Source organism: Trematomus bernacchii, unplaced genomic scaffold (genome assembly GCF_902827165.1).
Source record: "Trematomus bernacchii unplaced genomic scaffold, fTreBer1.1, whole genome shotgun sequence".
NCBI lineage: Eukaryota > Metazoa > Chordata > Actinopteri > Perciformes > Nototheniidae > Trematomus > Trematomus bernacchii.
In genome coordinates, this window is record NW_022987973.1 from 14,375,791 (window position 1) to 14,394,489 (window position 18,699).

At 40.3% G+C, this 18,699-nt stretch overlaps 1 protein-coding gene across 1 annotated transcript in view; it reads left to right on the forward strand.

The window, feature by feature from the left end:
* The first annotated feature begins 3,410 nt into the window (after nt 1-3,410).
* The window catches only part of nhsb (Nance-Horan syndrome b (congenital cataracts and dental anomalies)), a 41,559-nt gene continuing 26,270 nt past the window's right edge, over nt 3,411-18,699 (forward strand). The window contains exon 1 of the mRNA XM_034116912.1: nt 3,411-3,690. Coding sequence (XP_033972803.1) covers nt 3,411-3,690 — 280 coding nt within the window. The remainder of the gene's footprint in view (nt 3,691-18,699) is intronic.

Below are 18,699 nucleotides of genomic sequence, written 5' to 3' on the forward strand. Positions count from 1 at the left end.
CAATTGTTCATGTCTGTCTAACTTGTGAAACATCTGTAGTGAAGCATCCTCTCCTTAATGTGGTTCATATGTAAGTGACCAAATAAAAAACGGTCACATTAATGTTGTACAGTAAAAAGGGCAGTCAAATAATTGAGTAAAGAAGTAGCATTAAATGGAAATAGTGACATAGTACAAGTAACTTTGAACTGTATTTAAGGAACAATTTAATACATTTGTCAGTCTGAGATGCTTTACTTAAATAAGTAAGTAGCAATATCATGGTGTAAAATACAGTTTCAAGAAGCTATGTTCCTAATGTAAACATTGTTAAGTGATTTGTATAACTTAATGTATGAAAATAGTACTTGTTAAGCTGTCAGTGAGGCATTTTTATACATTTGATTGCCATGACATGCAGGTGTGAGGCAACATTTACACAAATGCAGACAATGCCTGCAAGAAACAGGGTGAACAAACATACAAAGGCTTACTGGCATGTTCAAACACAAATTGAGTCCACAGGGTAGCAGGAATGGGGCAGGCAAAGGCAGACCAAAAGACAGGCCGGCGGCGGGTCCAGGTAACAGCATACAGGATGCAGGGGTCAGGGGTCAGGGGTCAGGGGTCAGGCGGCTGGAAAACAAGGGAACAAAGAAACAATGACAACCTGACAAATGAGTGGGGAATATGTCTGTTCTGACAGGGCTGGGACGATGGAAACAGGTGAGCAGGTGAATGAGAGAGTCAGGTGTCTGAGGTGAACAGTTGAAGAATGGCCGTAAAGCTAAACACAGATGCAGGGGCTGAATGTGACAGGCAGAATAGGCAAACTAAAAACAACTGTAGATCACGACAACTGATGCGCAAGGCAGCATTTTTTTTTGTCGAAGCTGTTCTGCCTGGAGCCAATTCTAACTATTTATAATACTGTTTGATAGTAAAGTGATCACACATTGGGTTATGTATTTTGTATCAACTCACACAGGGATTTCCACTTATGGTGTTTGAGTGTGTACAGACTGTGCATGGTTGACATATTTGTTGGTGTTGTTGTACCTGTACTTCTTTTTCAGAGCAGATAATTTGACTTGTCACAGTGTGATAAGCACAGTTGTCACGCAGTGTAACAGCAGACACTTTACCAGGGCCCTGAAACTGCAGCAGCTAAATGTAATTTACTTTATTATATAACTGTGTTTTCCTTCTGTGACATGTCAAACTATCTTGATAGAAAAAACATATCCATTTGTTATTTTCCCTTAAAAAAGTAAAGTAAAAGTGCCTCAAAATTAAGTAAATGTAGTAATTTGCATTTCACTTCTAATGTCAGTTGACCTCTTTATGTAGATTTGAGGCTTACATGCAATTTAATGTCCCCCACATTCAAAATAAAAGAGAGCATTTTCAACAGGCCCATGACAGGTTCCTGTTAATTTGTGCTGCCTCAAATTTGCTGCAACAGCAAGTTTCCTGCAGACACGTCTATATACGGACTGAGCCTAGAGGCTATAGGATAATCACAGTGAATGAAACACACAACAGCCAGGCTTAGCAAGCTGGAAAACTCACATTCAGCAAAAATAAATGTGTTCACTGGACATCGTTCGGCTACAGTATATGCTGCTGCTGTATGTGAACTTTTCTGAGAAGTTGACAATTTAAAGTCTCAGTGTTTGAGCAGGATAATACAGACTGCACAGTGATGAACAACATGATATTCTACTGGTTTACACTGCAATGGGTTGCATTAAATATTATTTGGTCCTGTCTCCTTATATAATCATCTACAAGTAGGCTTTGTTTTAAACCCAGCGGGAGACATGTGAAGAAAACAGATCTGACAGGAACATCATATTCCTATAAAAACAGATATAATTTCCCCCATACTGCCATATTTAATGTTTAGATAATTGGATTAAAAGGAATGTTTTACAGGTTCAAACATCAGATTCTTGTTTTCAACTCGTATTGTAAAGGTGTTAGACATAACAATTAAAGTTTTAGACTGCAATCAAAAGTGTTTCCAATCTGTCTTTTATTTTTTATTTTCTTCAGTGTCATTACTCCAAGCCTGTCTTCAACATTATGAATCATAAGGCAAAGATAAAATGCATTAAGAATATATTTCTGGGGTGTGGATGTTCAGGTCATAATATGGGAATAAAAGTAGCATCCATGGATAAATAAATGCTGATATAGTTGATTGGTAAACACTTTAAGTGCATAGTTATTTTTGTTGTTTTTTAGATCAATTCTCATTAACTGGTAAACATTGTAGTGTCAAAGGAAAGGAAAATATTTGTATGTTTGTGTGCCGGCATAAAGACTTTGAGGTCCCCATGGAGAAAGCCATCAGACAAAAAAATACAGTTTCCATATCTACTGTATCTTTTGAATCCTGTCATATAGTGGGAAATGTTAATTATTAACTACCTGCAATTGTCAAGTTGAATTTGAGCTTGGCTGTCTCCTATAACTTAAATCTATAGATCAAAGTGTGTGCTGTGCAGTACTGGATCTCCATTGGTCGAGGGGTTGTCATGTGCGTGCCAATGGTTGATATTGAAAATGGATAAGAATGAACATATGTCCTCAGTGCTACTGTCAGAATGTCTGAATACATTCTTGTTGTTATACAAGGTTCCTCAGTCAGTGTGTTCTGACGTGAGGAGAAACGTGTAGCTGTAGGTAGATTGTCCTGACCGCTCCCTGTCCACATGTGTCCACATCTCCACGTTTTCCCTCAGCCTTCCCTCTCATCCTCTCAGCCTGTAAACTGTACAGGCCACAGAGACAGGCTGCATCAATTCCTTGAAAAGTAACCACAATAACACCGGAAAAGCAAGGGAAGAACTACAAAATAAAAGCTTAAGACGTGCAAACTAAATATGAAACTCATGTTGTGTATTTAAATGTGTGCCTTTTCAAGATGTTTCCTATGTTGTTGTTTTATATGTGATCAATGCCTATGTTTACTGTATTTTCTATCAATTCCGCAGGCCTGCCAGTCCATCAATGTCTATCATTTCACTGGACACAGGTTTTATTTTGAAAGTTTTGGACGATGTTTCCTTGTCGTTCTCGCTGGATTGACGCTGCACGGAGGCAACCCATGATCGCAGACTCAACACGCATCCTCACACCACTGACCTGGGCTTAGCTGTGTCCTGCATGTGTGTGCATGTGTGTGCGTGTGTGAGCGGGAGTGTGAGAGATCCCCAGAAACAAGCAGCAGGATGGAGGATCTCAAGGAGAATCTGGGAACTTTGGATTGACGCCCGGGGATAACGCGCGGTCGGCCCGAACCTCATCGGGTTTCTCGTGGATTTATATATTTGGATGTTGTCTGTTTCCCCCTTTTCCTTTTTTCTTCTAGGCAGTGGGGATTTATATTTGGCTTACAACTCATATTATTTTTGGCGTGCAAAATGCCATTTGCCAAAAGGATTGTGGAGCCGCAGCTTCTGTGCAGGAACCAGATCCCCAACGATGAAGGTCTGCCTTTAGAGGACCTGTGTGCCATCAGTAACGTGGTTCTGTCCCGGACCTTGCGACAGCTGTCCGACCTGGCCCGGCACGCCTGCTCCTTATTTCAGGAGCTGGAAAACGACATCACTAGTACCAATCAGCGGGTCTGGGTCCTCCAGAACAAAATAGGCCAGATACAGCAGACTGCCAGTGCCCTGGACCCTAAAAAGGAGGCAGTGCGTAAGTAGACCACCACAAGTGTATGTGTCCCCTCTCAACAAAAAAAAACACAGCTCATGATATACACCTTAGCGATGTGTGATTGTATTCATTCATATTCTACATGTGTGCCTTCAGGCTTCGAAGGGCGCCCACCTAAAAAAAAACATTTTACCCAGCTGCACGCACGCCCGTAGACGCGGCCCCGTTCCCCCCCTCTCTCCCCCCCCCCCCCCTCTCCCCTCATTGAAACGTGTCACACGGTTGCGTTTGCACATTTGACCATCCAGTATAATCGAGATTCATTTTCACAGCACAGGATGTGTTCACTGCTCATTCATTTGGCGGTCCAGACTCGGATGTGTGTGTCCGTCGACGATGAAAGAGGCGGGGGAGGGTGGGGGGGCTCGGTGTGTGTGTGTGTGTGTGTGTGTGTGTGTGTGTGTGTGTGTGTGTGTGTGTGTGTGTGTGTGTGTGTGTGTGTGTGTGTGTGTGTGTGTGTGTGTGTGTGTGTGTGTGTGTGTGTGCGTGTGTGTTCACAGGCAGGCAGCGCGGAGCGGAGCGGAGCGGAGGGGCGTGTGTTGCCGCTGCATTGGCTCAGCATCGCAGTCTCGTTTCTGCGGGTAGCGCACACCTGAAGCATGTTCAGGCGTTGTTTTTTTTGGGGCCAAAAAAAAATGACACATCTTTCATTCAAGATGTGAATACATGCAGTTCAGAGTCGAGTGTGTGTTAAAAAGGTTTTCAGATTTGTGTGTGATGGGGTTTTCAGAGGCGACTCCCCGTGCGCCAAACCCACCCTATCCACATGCAGCGGCACCAACACAGCATCAATAATGAATCCAGATGTCCATGTTGCAGGGTAAACATGAACTGATCATGGGTGGATGTTCAGGTGTTGGCTGTGGACGGATCACATAGAATAAAGCATTGGCATCAATCAGAGACTGCAATTCAACAACAGCGCGTTCTGTACGGCAGCTCCATATTATTTATGTCCTCTGCAGTCCCTTCAGTTTAAGGCACTTGATTTTAGACGATTTAGACGACCCTTTTTTGTGGTTTGAGTCCAATTCTGTGCATTGGGATTCGTCACTGCTGTGTGTTATCTGGGACAACGAAAAAGCATTTTGAGGCCTAAAGCTGTAGGCTCTTTAGATTTACCCCCCAACCCCCAACCAAACAGACACACACACACAGCATATGTATCAGTGAGGATGTCTTATTACATAAAATATCCGTACTGTTACTGTTAAAGTGTGTTTGTTAATGAACTGGATGAATTATTCTCTGATGTTGAGGTCTATACATTATCTTTTGGAATTAAATGATGCTAGAAAGATTGTTGTCAAGCAAAAAGGGACAGACATTTGAAATGATATGCTGAAATCCATGTAAAGTACACTCCCGAATTTCTCCACACAAACACATCTCACAATTCCTTAAATCTGCCAGCAATGCAAAACTCAGGAACCTGCCTGTCTGTTACACCTGTTGTGCTAAGAAAACCTTGAAATATTGATTTGTTGAGTGGACTGTGCTTCATTATCCCTGCAGCCAGTCAGGGCCTACACAATAAGTATCACTCAGCACATGCTTTACCAAGGGTTTTGTGAATTGCAAATCCAAAAATGCCAATGTGCAGCTCATGCTGTCAATAAGAGTCAGTACTTTATCCTGGACCAGTGCTTCCTAACCATTAAAGCATTACTGACTCGAGAGCTTGTGACACAAATGTGGTCCCATATAAGAAATGAGATACAACCTAATTCTGATGCATCAAATTAAGATTTTATAATGTTTTTGTTATCTTTGCTTTTCTCTTGTAAAATACTGTAGTTGTACCCTTTCATGCGTCTTAAGATTCATATAAAGCAAAGGAAATGGTTTACCACGTACACTGTGCGATTATGGGTGCCTATCCTTTGAAAACAGTCTATACGTGCCTTTATATACTTTATATGCTACCATTATTTGTATGTGATGTGTTTGAGAATTACACATTTTTCAGTCAAGTTACCTGCACAACCCTTTGGCAAGTCAGCATATGGGATCTTCTATCATCATTCATCTCTATTTTGGTCATAAGATTTTTCATTCAACACATGAAACATGACTGAGACAATGTGTGGGATTCTACTTGCAGGAAGAGTTTGAGTTCTCTGTAGACCAATGATCATACTTGGATGCCCACCAAAGTTGTGCTATTTTTATTCAGCTTTCAAAAGGGCTATTATCTTCCCTCATCCTCTTAAATGGCAGCACTAACCCTGAGGAGATTAATATCTGTGTGTGTGTGCACACAGACTGCTATTAAATGTCAGCGACACAACAGAGTTTCCTCTCTTCATTGTAGAGTGTATCAAGATTCAAGGCAGTCAATATGGTGCTAACTTAGATTGATCGTTATCGTGGCAGTAGGCGTTGTTCAGATGGTGTTGAAATGGTCTGTGTCCGTCACATTTATTTAAAAACAATGTGCTGTTTTGGACAATTATCAAAACTTGTTCAAACTGTTCAAGTAGTCTGTTGGCACTCGCGGTAGTAAAAGAGTCAACTGTGTTAAAACTTTCGGCTTGTTTGGTGTGATTAATTTTCCATGCTCTCTGCTAAGTTATTTCTCTTGCATTGTCTGTGTTGAATGACACAAATGCTGTATTCAGGCAATTAGTCAAAACACTTATACTCAATATTGAGGGTTAAACAGTGCAGTGTGATCCAATATACAAAAATTAAATAAAATGAAATGTATGGATATCTGGATTGTGCCTGATTATTTTCTGCAGTGCTGCAACTGGTACTTGTTTTTATCATTGTTTTTGACTAATTGCCTGAATGTTACATCAGTTTTACCTTATTTTGCTGTTATGTTGTTTAACTTGCAGCCAGGGTTATTGATGCTTCTCTGCATGCTTAAAGCAAATGCTGAAATACTTTGATGTAGAGTTTTTGGAAAACCACCCAATAACCTGCTAATGTATTCCTAATGTTTCAGAAAGACACATCTAAATAAATAAGAGCAGTGTTTATATGTTGTTATTAAAAGGAATGTTTCTCTCCTTACATGTGAGTTTGTTTGTGAACCACATATATAAGTTATAGAATAAATAAGTTTACAGTTTAATAATGTGGTCACACCACGAGCATACATAAAAACGAAAAAACGAAAAATATTGACCAACCCCTTCTGTTGCAATTCCTGACACAGAAAAGACCTCAGTAGATCTCTATATGAACAGTCTAAGAAATATAAGATCTGATTTATTAAAAGGCCACTTTTCAATCTTTGGTGCCCTGGAATGAGCCCTGCTCTCTGGCTACAACCTCGCCCACAATGACAAAAAAATGTGCTTACATTAGGCCCAGGCTTGGAGGCAGGGCCGGTTCTAGCCAATTTGATGCCCTAAGCGAGATTTCAATCTGGTGCACTTTGAGCACACACTTACTAGAGACTAGATCTAGGGGGTACAACTTTAAACACCCATATGAAAAAGATCGGTTTGCATTTTATTAATCCAACAAGTATGTGAACATAACCAATAACCTACCATAGCCAATAACAAATAAATGTAACTTATTTTATTTTTGTTGTTCATTTATATCTTATTTTACCAGTTAACATTTATTTATTTATTTATGCATATTTTTTTATCTCTCCAGTTTTAAACGATATTTTTGGTTTACTGTCCTATAGTATACATTGAAATTATTTCAAACCTGTTTTATCCCAATAATTATAAAGGACTGCCTTGGAAATATTTGTTTACATAAATTGTGATCAAACCGTTTGAGACCCACTGAGATAACTTAGACTAAAGTGAACTATCTAAACACTCAGAGTCCTTTACCTCACTGAGCCTCTCAGCCTCCACCCTGGTTGTAGAAACATCTTCTTCTTATATCCGTTAGAGCAGCTAGCACCAGATGCTAATAACAACAGCGCCGCCGCCGGTACCGGTGCGCCCTCTCTCTCTCCCTCGCTCGCTCCCACGCTCACTCACACTTTGGCTGTGAGCTGCGGGCGCCTGATAAGCCAACATCCCCCACTTTCATCACTTACAGCGCCCATCGTACAGGGCAAATGAAACGTGTAACCGGGGTGAAAAGGGTGTTACATTTACTTAATTATGAATGTTGTTACATCTAGGCCGAAAATTAGGATGAGCACCAACGGTCAAAAATGTTTTTTCCCTCCCAGAGCTACCAGCGCAGCGCCCCCCCAGATCTGGCGCCCTAGATCTATGCCAAACACCGGCCCTGTTTGGAGGCATGGTTGGGTGACAGAGGAAGCACTTTTCTATAGCCTGAGTGGAAGACTCAACATGTAGCAAAATGTCACACTTTAAAGCTCGGCCAATCAATATGTTTTACATTAACAGTGAATCAAATAACTATGTGATGCAATGGGGGTCGCTCACAGCTTACACGAACCCACAGAGAATAATCAGCCAGCTGTAAGCAGCTTTTTATCTTCTTTTAGCTCTTTCTGACATTACTGTCCTTACTGTTTGTGGTGTCAATGAACCAGAGACAAAATGCACAACAAACACAACACAAAAGATAATAAAAGTACATTTAAGCATACTTTTTCTTAAATCGGATCAGACTACAAGGCTCAATGTGGTTATACTACTTTGAATAAAGTGTGACTGCTCTCAGTCAGGCTGTTAAGTCAGAACAACAGAAGCGTTACCATGCACCCATTAGTTTTAGTATGGGCTAGTGATTTATGGCTATTAAGGTGTAAGGGATTTCATGTGAACATATTGGTCTGTGGCATATATGAAGTACTGCTCTGGCAATACTGGTTTCTTTCTGGTGTGCCATTAAGCAAATTTGACTTTGAATTTGAATTGGAGAGAGTATGGCCTGTGGCAGCGGGGGACTGCTCTAACTCGCTAGTCTGCATAGTAACAGAGAGAGAGAGAGAGAGAAAGAGAGGCCTGCTTTAACCTTTCAGCTGAGTCTATCTATCTCCCTCTCTTCGTCTCTTTCTTGTAGTACAAAAAGCATCAGATATGTAGCGTGCATCATATTGTTGAGACAGTTTGTTATGGATGAAATGAGAAGAGAGAAGAATGGGGAGAGTTCGCTAACAGCAAAGTGTGTGAGCCTCAGTGGTCTGGAAGTAAATGTGTTTTGTTTCTGTCTCACACTCGCAAACACACACAAAAACTGCCACAGTAAAAACAGTAGTAGAGACATATTTACCAACGTTATATTCTGCAACTGGCCAACAGGCTTAATGTGTGCAGTGTGTGTTTCTGTGTGTGGTTCAGGGATCTGATTTCAACCACACAAAGCAGGTTAGGATAAACTCTGTCCAGGCACGTCTTGTCTGTCTCACACCTGACCACAGACACACACGGAAACACACACATAATTTCAGATGTTTTCTAAATCCAATATGTGTGATGATGTATGGGTGTTTGTGTCTTTCTCACGTGGAGTCTGTCTCCATCTGTCTTTCCCTCCATCTTTGCATATCTCTGTCCATTATCCTCCTCCTTCTCTCCATCCATACCTCTTCCCTCACTGGCCTACTTTCCCCATCATCATCAACATGGAGAGACTTCTGCCTCTTGACAGCATATTTAATGTTTAATGCACTTTGATTTCCACCCAGACACTTACAAGCCAGAGAGGAGAGAAAAGGAGAGGAGAGGAGAGGAGAGGAGGAGAGAGGAAAGGAGCACGTTTGATAAGAGAGAAAAGGGGGAAAGACAGTGAAAATAAAGGAAGCCCCTGGTAGATTAAAGCCTCTGATGTTCAAAGAAAGTAAATTGTGAAATGGTTTAAAAAATATCAAGAAAGATTTCAGAATATTTAAGAATATTAAAGTGCAACACCACGTTCACTTCAAACATAATATTAGAACAAAACAACAGCCGTGCTAGCAACTCTGTGAGGCTGCCGTGCTTTGAGCTAAATGCTAATTTAGAATGTTAAAAAGCTGCTGTTTAACAGATTATGTTTACCATTTTTTACAATACGGGCTGTCACAATATCAAGGTCCTAAATACATCCATACCACAGACACAGCCACATAGAAGGAATTAAATATTTGTAATGCAACACTTTTGTCTTACCAATAGTGGGCCTAAAACATAATGCTTAAAAACATTGTATTCCAAGCATTCTGTGCAACATCAAGGACATTATGCTCATTAGATTTTCAGATATTATGTGTGTATATTTTAATAGTTTAATAGTTTAAGGAAAATGTTGACAGATGGTACAAGCCCTCAGGAACATCCTTTCTCTATGTTGAAATTTAGATATAGTCGCCATCTTCTAAACTGCAGGGTCATGTGATGGACGAATTGAAGCTTTCACAATTAGAACCCTTATATATCTACAAGAGACCATTCATTCATGTGGGCCATCAGCCAATCAGTTCTAACAAATAATCACTGATGTGTGTTTGCACTGGGTGAGCAGCTTTAGCTAAAATGAACAGGCTACTTCATTTAATGTTTAATGGATTCATGGAAGTATACAGAGGAAATGGTTCATCCTAATGAAGGTGAATAAATGATTGCAATAGTTTTGATCATTTTATGTTAAAGGAGAACATTTGAGTTGAAATTCCAACATTTATATTTCCACCACAAAGTGTGAATAGTTGGTCAGTAAAGAGGGTGAATGCCGCAGTGCAGTGATTTAAATCATATATTTTTTGATTATTATTATATTTTGATCAAGAAGAATAGAGTTGAGGCAACCTCTTCTTGAATCTATGTCTTTCATTCCCCTGTTTTATAAATATTTTTGTTGTGAATCAGATACACATAAATGGCCAAATATCACTGCATAAACATGTAGGCATTACAGGTGGGGAGGTTAGGAGACATAGATGTGATGGTATGCAAACTGATACTATAACACACTTAGTCTGTAACATTTAGCAGCTCTGCTTGACTTAGACACACTGTTTATTTAATTGAGCTCATCAGAGCCTCTTCATCATGGAGAGTACAATATGTTACTACACATTTTCTGTTCTCATGGCCCAAATACATCTACCCTAATTTTGGTGATTCCACTGCCTCATATACAGTAAAACACACACAAACACACACCATCACAGACAAAGCTGCCTTTCCACAGCATCAGGTGTCACACAAACATAAATACACTTGCACATAAAAAATACACACAGAAGCACCCGGTGAACTCTGCAAGCCTTTTCTTTCTGTCTCTCATGTTATCATTTGAAATTCTGCTTTAAGTGCCCCTGTCTCTGTTGCTGTTGCAGTCTGCAATAAAACATGCATGCAGAACCTCTTGGTCTGCACATCACAGCTCTCGGCCGGCCGGCTGGCATTCGCACTTTCTGGAGGCGAGTCTTTGTCGGTGCATGCTGGCCTCTGGCTTTTTTGAATGTTTTTGTAGTTTTGCTATAGCTGAGTAGATGTGCCAAAAAAATAGACCCCTAACTGGTTCTTCGGCTCCCTTCTTCAAGTAGATACAAAATAGAAATTATTTGTATCTATTCATCTTTAATCATAATTCCTGTTATTCTTCATTCTACCTAATCACTGATACTTTGAATGTCAAAGTTTCTAAACTAAAAATACTTTATCATTGTTTTACTAATGCACAATGCCACGGGGTTAAAGTTGTGAAATGATTGATTAAGTAAAGGTCGAAAACAAACTTCAGTGTTAGGGTTAAAAAAAGATCCTTTACTTTGGTAAAGGGACTATCAGGGCTAAAAATAACACTCCATTGATTAAACAAGGTATTATTCTAAAATGAGTTAATGCTGATTACAAATAAGCCATACAGTATATACCACTGACATACATACATCAAATAGGCAGTGAAAACCCTGTTGCTATACAATTCAGTTTCATGGTAGAAGCACACACTGCTGCTCAGCATATTGCTCCTGTGTGTGTGTGTGTGTGTGTGTGTGTGTGTGTGTGTGTGTGTGTGTGTGTGTGTGTGTGTGTGTGTATCCAATATGTCCTACCATGCATAAATGCCACTTGATATGTGGGGTGTGTGTATGTGTGTGTGTGTGTGTGTGTGTGTGTGTGTGTGTGTGTGTGTGTGTGTGTGTGTGTGTGTGTGTGTGTGTGTGTGAGTGTGTGTGTGTGTGTGTGTGTGTGTGTGTGTGTGTGTGTGTGTGTGTGTGTGTGCACATTTGTGTGTCAGCCTCCTGTGACATGCTAAACTGAACTGTCCTGAACTGCTGTCATCTGTGTCTGGAGACCCCATCATCACCACCATCTCCCCCAAAAACCTTTGACAGATGGCTCGGGACCAAAAAAATGCACATACTCAGCAATCTCTCTGGGTCAGTGTGTGTGTGTGTGTGTGTGTGTGTGTGTATGTGTGTGTGTGTGTGTGTGTGTGTGTGTGTGTGTGTGTGGTAGTGCATGCGTAACTCTTTTCCGCACTGGTCGTTTGCAGCACGTCTCAGTGGAAATGAGAGAAACTGTATAAAGTTTGTGAACTATATGCTCATATTTCTGACCAAATACATCAATATCGAAATTGCAATGATATTGTAGTGCTGTTTAGGTGCTTTCATAAACGTTTGGTGATCAGCAATGTAGATATGATGACAAAGTGTGTCAAGACAAATAAGAGAAATTAGCAAATGACATCACTGGTAATGGAGCTTTCAAAACTGGGCTTTGTGATTTCCAAATTTGAATAAGATATCTAGTTTGATATGCCTCTATCGATATAATATAATATACCGAAAAGCAATGTTAAATCTACAACTCTAAATACATAGGAATTACTATCAGCAATTTTGATGTGACTAAAGGATACAGCTGTTTAACACAGTAACAGTTTGTTGCAGGTTGAGTTTAATCCCAAAATGCAGCAGGGAGATGATAACTTCTTCTAAAAAGGGCATCATGTTTGATGAGTTTTTTTAACAGTATTTTGGTTGCAGTAGACAGATACTCACACTTCCTTCTCTATATGTCTCACTCACTCAGTGGTTTCCTCTCAGCATCACAAGAGAGTCCCACGCAGACGCTCTCACAGATGGACATTTTTGTACTTCGCAGGGGTGCTGTTGGCAAAGAGCAGTCATGTTAAAACAGGCGGAGATAAAAAGAGAGACTGAAGAAAACAACAGTGTGTGGGAAAAGGGAGTGAATGATGAGTGAGCACAAAAGAACGTAAGACGCTCTAATATTACAAAGATTTTATGATGAGAATTTTAAAGACATCTTTAACCACTCCTTGAACTTAAGCCTGATTATCTCTGTCTATGTATGCCAGATGAGTTGAATTCACATATACTTGACCCTGCAGATTGGGAGACATGGCTCTGCAGGCCTAGTTAATACTACCCTATAGCAGGACTGACCAGGGCTGTCAGTGGTTGCAGCTTGGTATTAGCAGATGACAAAAATAGGATGGGAAGCCAATTATATCAATAGTGCTGTGACCATGTGCTTGTGCAGGGTTCAGAATATGGACAGCAGAGATTATGAGTATCAACTGGGGATTTGGGGGCGAGGCATGGATGGTTGAGATGATTTTCAACGGAAGAGCTTCTAAATGGACTTAGCAAACTAAACTCAGCGTTCAGTAAGATTGAAACAGATGGAGTTAGAATACAAGCTTAGGAGAGGGTGTCTACCGCTTGTTTTAAGGGCCTGAGCTGCTCTTAAGGAGTTCCTTAGAAACAGATTGTCTTCGTAAGAACCTTAAAGAACAGCCAACCTAATTGGACTACTAGCACAAAGTCAACATGCTCACCATACCGAGCAGGCACGTCTGTGTGTAGAGATGCTGCAGTGCCGTTTTAGCAACACTTATGTGTGTGAACATGCATTGTAGATTAAACTAAATCTTTAACACGTTTCTTTCCAAATTAGCAACAAATCTGTGCTCGTTAAAGAAAGTTGCGATTGGTTGAATTCCACGGCTGATACAGTGTATTAAGGCGAGGCAAATTAATCCAATTTCACAGCGGGCTGGTGAGAGGTGAGGACAGCCAAGCCAAGGCTGCACTAATTAGCCATATATCTGTCACTATCAATGTATCAGGAAACCTACCAAAGCCAACCATTTTCTTCTGCATCACACACAAACACATACATATATGAACACACACACACACACACACACACACACACACACAGGCAGTCCTCACAACTATAACCGTAATTTCCTACACAACAGGCACTCCCTTTTTTTAGGAACCTCTGATATCAGGATTTCTATTCCTGAGCCCCACAAAGAGCCACTCAGTGAGGAGTGACACTGTGAGCGTTATAGTGTGAGTATGTGTAGGCTTTGCATGCGAGTTGTGCTGTGTCCGGTTTGATGAGTGCGCTAATGTACCTCAGGTTGACAGGCCAGAGATGCGTTAGCTCAACGCTGCAGGCAACCACAGCTGTTACAGAGGAGAGGAGAGGAGAGGAGAGGAGAGGAGGAGAGGAGAGGAGAGGAGAGGAGAGGATGGGAGGGCATGATAAACTGTAAGAAGTTGTTGAGCTGTGCAATAACAAGACGAAGAGCCCACATACATGTTAGCAGCTCTTTGAGGATGTACTTTATTTGTATTAGGAGGAATGTAAAAATCATCCCAAGGTCCCGAACACCACTACCATCGATTCCTTTTCAAGATGTGGATGAGTGTGAATGTTTTATTTGCAGTATGTAACCCAGTAACAAAGGCGAAAAGACAACGATATAAAACAAAAATAGAGCAAAGTGTCTAAGAGCTACTGATACAAATAAAATCTTATGCTAGACAGTATTGCAGTATATGCTACAGGAAGCTTATATCTTTGGTAAGGAGGTGAAAAAAGGGTGTTGACGCAATATGATACAGCACTGGTACTCTCAACACGTGTAAAAATAATTACAGTATCCTGACAGATTCTGCTCCCATTCTATGGGCTCGTAATTATCACCACACAGTCGAATAATTACAGTAGCAGGAAATTACAATTAACCAATTGTGTGACTTACTGAGGACTCCCCCACATTATTGTGTGTGTGTGTGTGTGTGTGTGTGTGTGTGTGTGTGTGTGTGTGTGTGTGTGTGTGCGTGTGCGTGTGCGTGTGTGTGTTACCCAGCAGATTACTCCACTGAGGCCAAGTCCCTACAGATGACATGTGATAGCAGATTAATAGCCTAACATATTAAAGTCACAATCCCTATTATTTCCCCTTGTATCAGTGTTTAATCAGTTCATATCTCACAGCTGAGGACTTCTTCACCACTCAGCGCTCCTCTGCGTCACCTCCAGCTTAATCTAAAATTAATCACAGCAACTTGGCATATGGTTTGTTATTTATGTACGGTTGTTTTCGGGTAAGGGTGTTATGTAACTAAATGGGCTTTAAAACCCAAGGCAAATTTATTTGAGTAGCACCTTTCCTACACAATTTGTAAGACCAGAAATATTCATGTTGTAATAAAGAGCCTGTTTGCCATATTAAAAAATATAAATATGAAGAGCCTCACATACAATGAATGACAGATTTAAACTAAGTGCCTGTGTCCGGGCAAACCAGACCTTTAATCCATGCGTGTTAAAGTGAAGCGGAGCCATATGGTTCTGCAGTGGATCAGAAGCACTGATCCTGAGGATGATACGGCCCCAGCTGAACCTTTGTGCAGTGCATTTACACCATCTGATGTTTATCGTTGCAGCATGGCCACAGCCCTGATAGCACTGATCACACAAGCGCATCGCTCATTATCACATTTGGTAAACGGCTTATGCATATTAATGTGGCTATGGCATTTCATTGCCCGCACTGTGCACAATTCTGAGGGAAAATAAACATTGAATGAATAAAACAACTAAGACTAGTCTAGGTAGGGTTAGTTTTCTCTTTTCCTATCTGTATGGTGTCTCACAAGGTGAGGTCTCTCACATATAGGATGTCAGATGCTTTCTTCTCTGCACACAGCTGTACAAAAGATACAAACACACTGCTGTGCACGTCGCACATACACAAAAAACACCCGACTCGCATACTCTTACAAAAACACACAGATGCAGAAATCCATGACCAACACTTGGATGTCCCACAGAAACTGTCTCTCCTCTCATCCTTGGGATAAAAGGGGAGATAATGCATTATACATTTCCTCCTCTCTTCAACTGCTCATTATAGTACAGTCAGAGCCTCTGCCTAGAAACAGGTTGGTTCTAATGAGACCAAGCCTGCTAGATAACCCCATCGCTTCTATCCAAGTGTAACTCAGAAGATGTTCTGGGCGTGAAGATGCCTGCTTCATCATACCGATGTCACTGTTTTTTTGTCACAATGACTAAATGCTGTTTTATTGCAGTGTTTAAATTCATTTTTATACCCAAAACTTTGCCTCTAATTTCTGATGAATAGTATGACTGCAGCGCGAACACTCATCATGTATAGAATATTACAGTTGAGTATATACATTATGCTGTCAGGATAACTTTCTCATGTCATGGGGTGAATCCAGATAACAGCCATTAATCCTCACTGATTTATTACAGTAAGTCTTTACCCATCTTAGAGGCAGATAAAGAGAAGTTGATGAATCAGGGAAGGATTTTTAAACTTTAGGATTATTCAAATTAACATTATGCAAAAGGTCTACAGCTCGGTATCAGAGATATATTATTTAGTTCAAGCCGTCCTCAATACTGAGTTCACTTTTTTAAAACATGTCATGTACTTACAGCATAATTGCACATTACACTGAAATGCATTCGTTGTGCACAATTTTAATAATCAACCACTGTCTTTGTGTACTTACAGCATAACAAATACTTCTGGCTTAAAAAATCAAGTGTTCTTACCCTGTGGTGGAAACTTGCTTTAGTAAAAAGTAATAAGTAATAACTTTCTTTTCTCTACCCTTTGTGTTTTCATAGGAGTTCCTCCTTTATGCAGTTAAGTAAGAGGAGTCCAGCACTACACTTACAGACTCCATATGTTGAGAGTACACTCAGTATATGTTCTCAAAGCACACTGTGGTCATGTATAAGCAGGGCCGTGGTTTCAAAGCCTTTGAACAGATTTAGACAGTAAATACCTTGCTTAAGTCCACAGTAAACAGATAGATTGGATAGGGCTGACACTGATCTCGTTATAGTGTGTCCTTTCGTAGGAGAAGCAGGATTGAGTTTAGAGCTCGTTAATAGAGTTCCGATAAAGCCTACTGTGGGAGGTTGGACATTTTTCCTTATTCTTAACTTTTCAGTCATAGCACAACATTTTATACTTGGATGTTTTTTAAAACAGTAATTTCGCTTTGAAAGCAAACATGTTTGTTGTATCTCAGGTCTTGGAGGATGCAGAGTTTTTACAGTATTGTTTGCATGTTACAAACTATTGAGGCCTACGAGTGATTCTTGAAGTTAAAACAATGCTGATGTTGAGATTGAAAACAATTATGAACTATCAGTTTAACTAACTGTTGTTTACAGTGGTAGGCTACTCCACCTATAGTAGACCTATAAATGGTTTTAAATCAGTCAAGTTCACTGAATCTTCAGAAACAATGAAATCTCAAATGTTTCTCCACCAAATCTACTTGAACTCTTAAGAGGTCAAATGATTAAATTAATGCTAAGTCTCCTGGTACGGTTTAAAATCTGTGTTTGTATCTCCAATTCCTTAAAAGCTGTCACAATCGTTCAGTAGGTTGTGGAGCTGATTATCAACGAGGCCTTCCTCTGCCACCTCTTCCCCGACTCAAACTGCTCTTTTGTGTTTTCATCAGAACTCAGAGGGGTTGTGTTGTAATTTTCAAGAAACAACACAACCTTTTTCTAACTTTATTTCATTAACATTTGGTATGAAAGAAATGTTGATGGCACATTCGATCTACATACATAAATATGTTTTTCACACATGATGTGCTTTTCATGCACTAACGTTTTATTATCCACTGTTTCATGTGATTTCTTATTTTCTGTTTCTCTGGACTATTGAGTTAATATCGAGCTAAATTTGCTGATAAAGATTGTTAGATATTTGGGTAAGCAACTATTTCAACAAATACATCTGCTAATCCTGTGAATATATCTCTGTAAGTATGACTGACAGATGGATAAACATATATCATATGATCACAGCTAGTTGCTTGGAGAACAGCTAAAGCAACACATCTTCCACTAAAGGCAGATTTATAGTTGTGTGTTAAGGTGTTAAGGCGTTGCCAATAAGCTGTAGACTACACCATTGCTAATATGCACCTCCTCAAAAATGTTACCACACATCTAAGGAGCTAGCCGCCTACTGCACTGCAAAGACACAACGTGTGGAGTGAAAGACTGGGTTTGTCATCTTAGGTTCTCTCCTATCATCATCATCATCATCATCATCATCATCATGCGTCATCGTGTGAGCTTAGAACTTAGACAGAGGTAACATCTCCCCACAGTTACTGATCTGTGATCACGTGATCCAAAACCCTTTACCTGATAAAACCTGAGCTACAATCATTGATTGACAGTTGAAAGCTGTCATTCGGTTGGCCTCCAGGATTCAGTCGTTGTTAAGTGCAAAGAAATGAAGAAGAAGAAGCTGTAGTGAAAGCAAAAAGAGATAAAAGTATGACGGGAGTGAAGAAGATAGAAGAGAAGGAAACTGTAACCGTTCAGTAGTGTGTGTGTGTGTGTGTGTGTGTGTGTGTGTGTGTGTGTGTGTGTGTGTGTGTGTGTGTGTGTGTGGTGTGTGTGTGTGTGTGTGTGTGTGTGTGTGTGCATGTGTGTGTGTGTGTGTGTGTGTGTGTGTGTGTGTGTGTGTGTGTGTGTGTGTGTGTGAGAGAGAGAGAGGGGGTAGTGTATAAGAGAAGGGCAATAATGCCAGGGTTTTTGGAGGAGACTCACTTTTACTGTCACATCGATCAGACTACAGAATCACACACACCCCACTCCTCTCATTAGGAGTCATGGTGGAAAGTAAAGTATTGAAGTGAAGCAATGAGGCTGGTTTTAATTTAATACACAGTTTTCGGAATAGTTCCACTATTTTTGGGAGTAAGACTTATCTACTTGTATTTGGAGAAGATGAGTATCATGTCTCTGTGGCATAAAT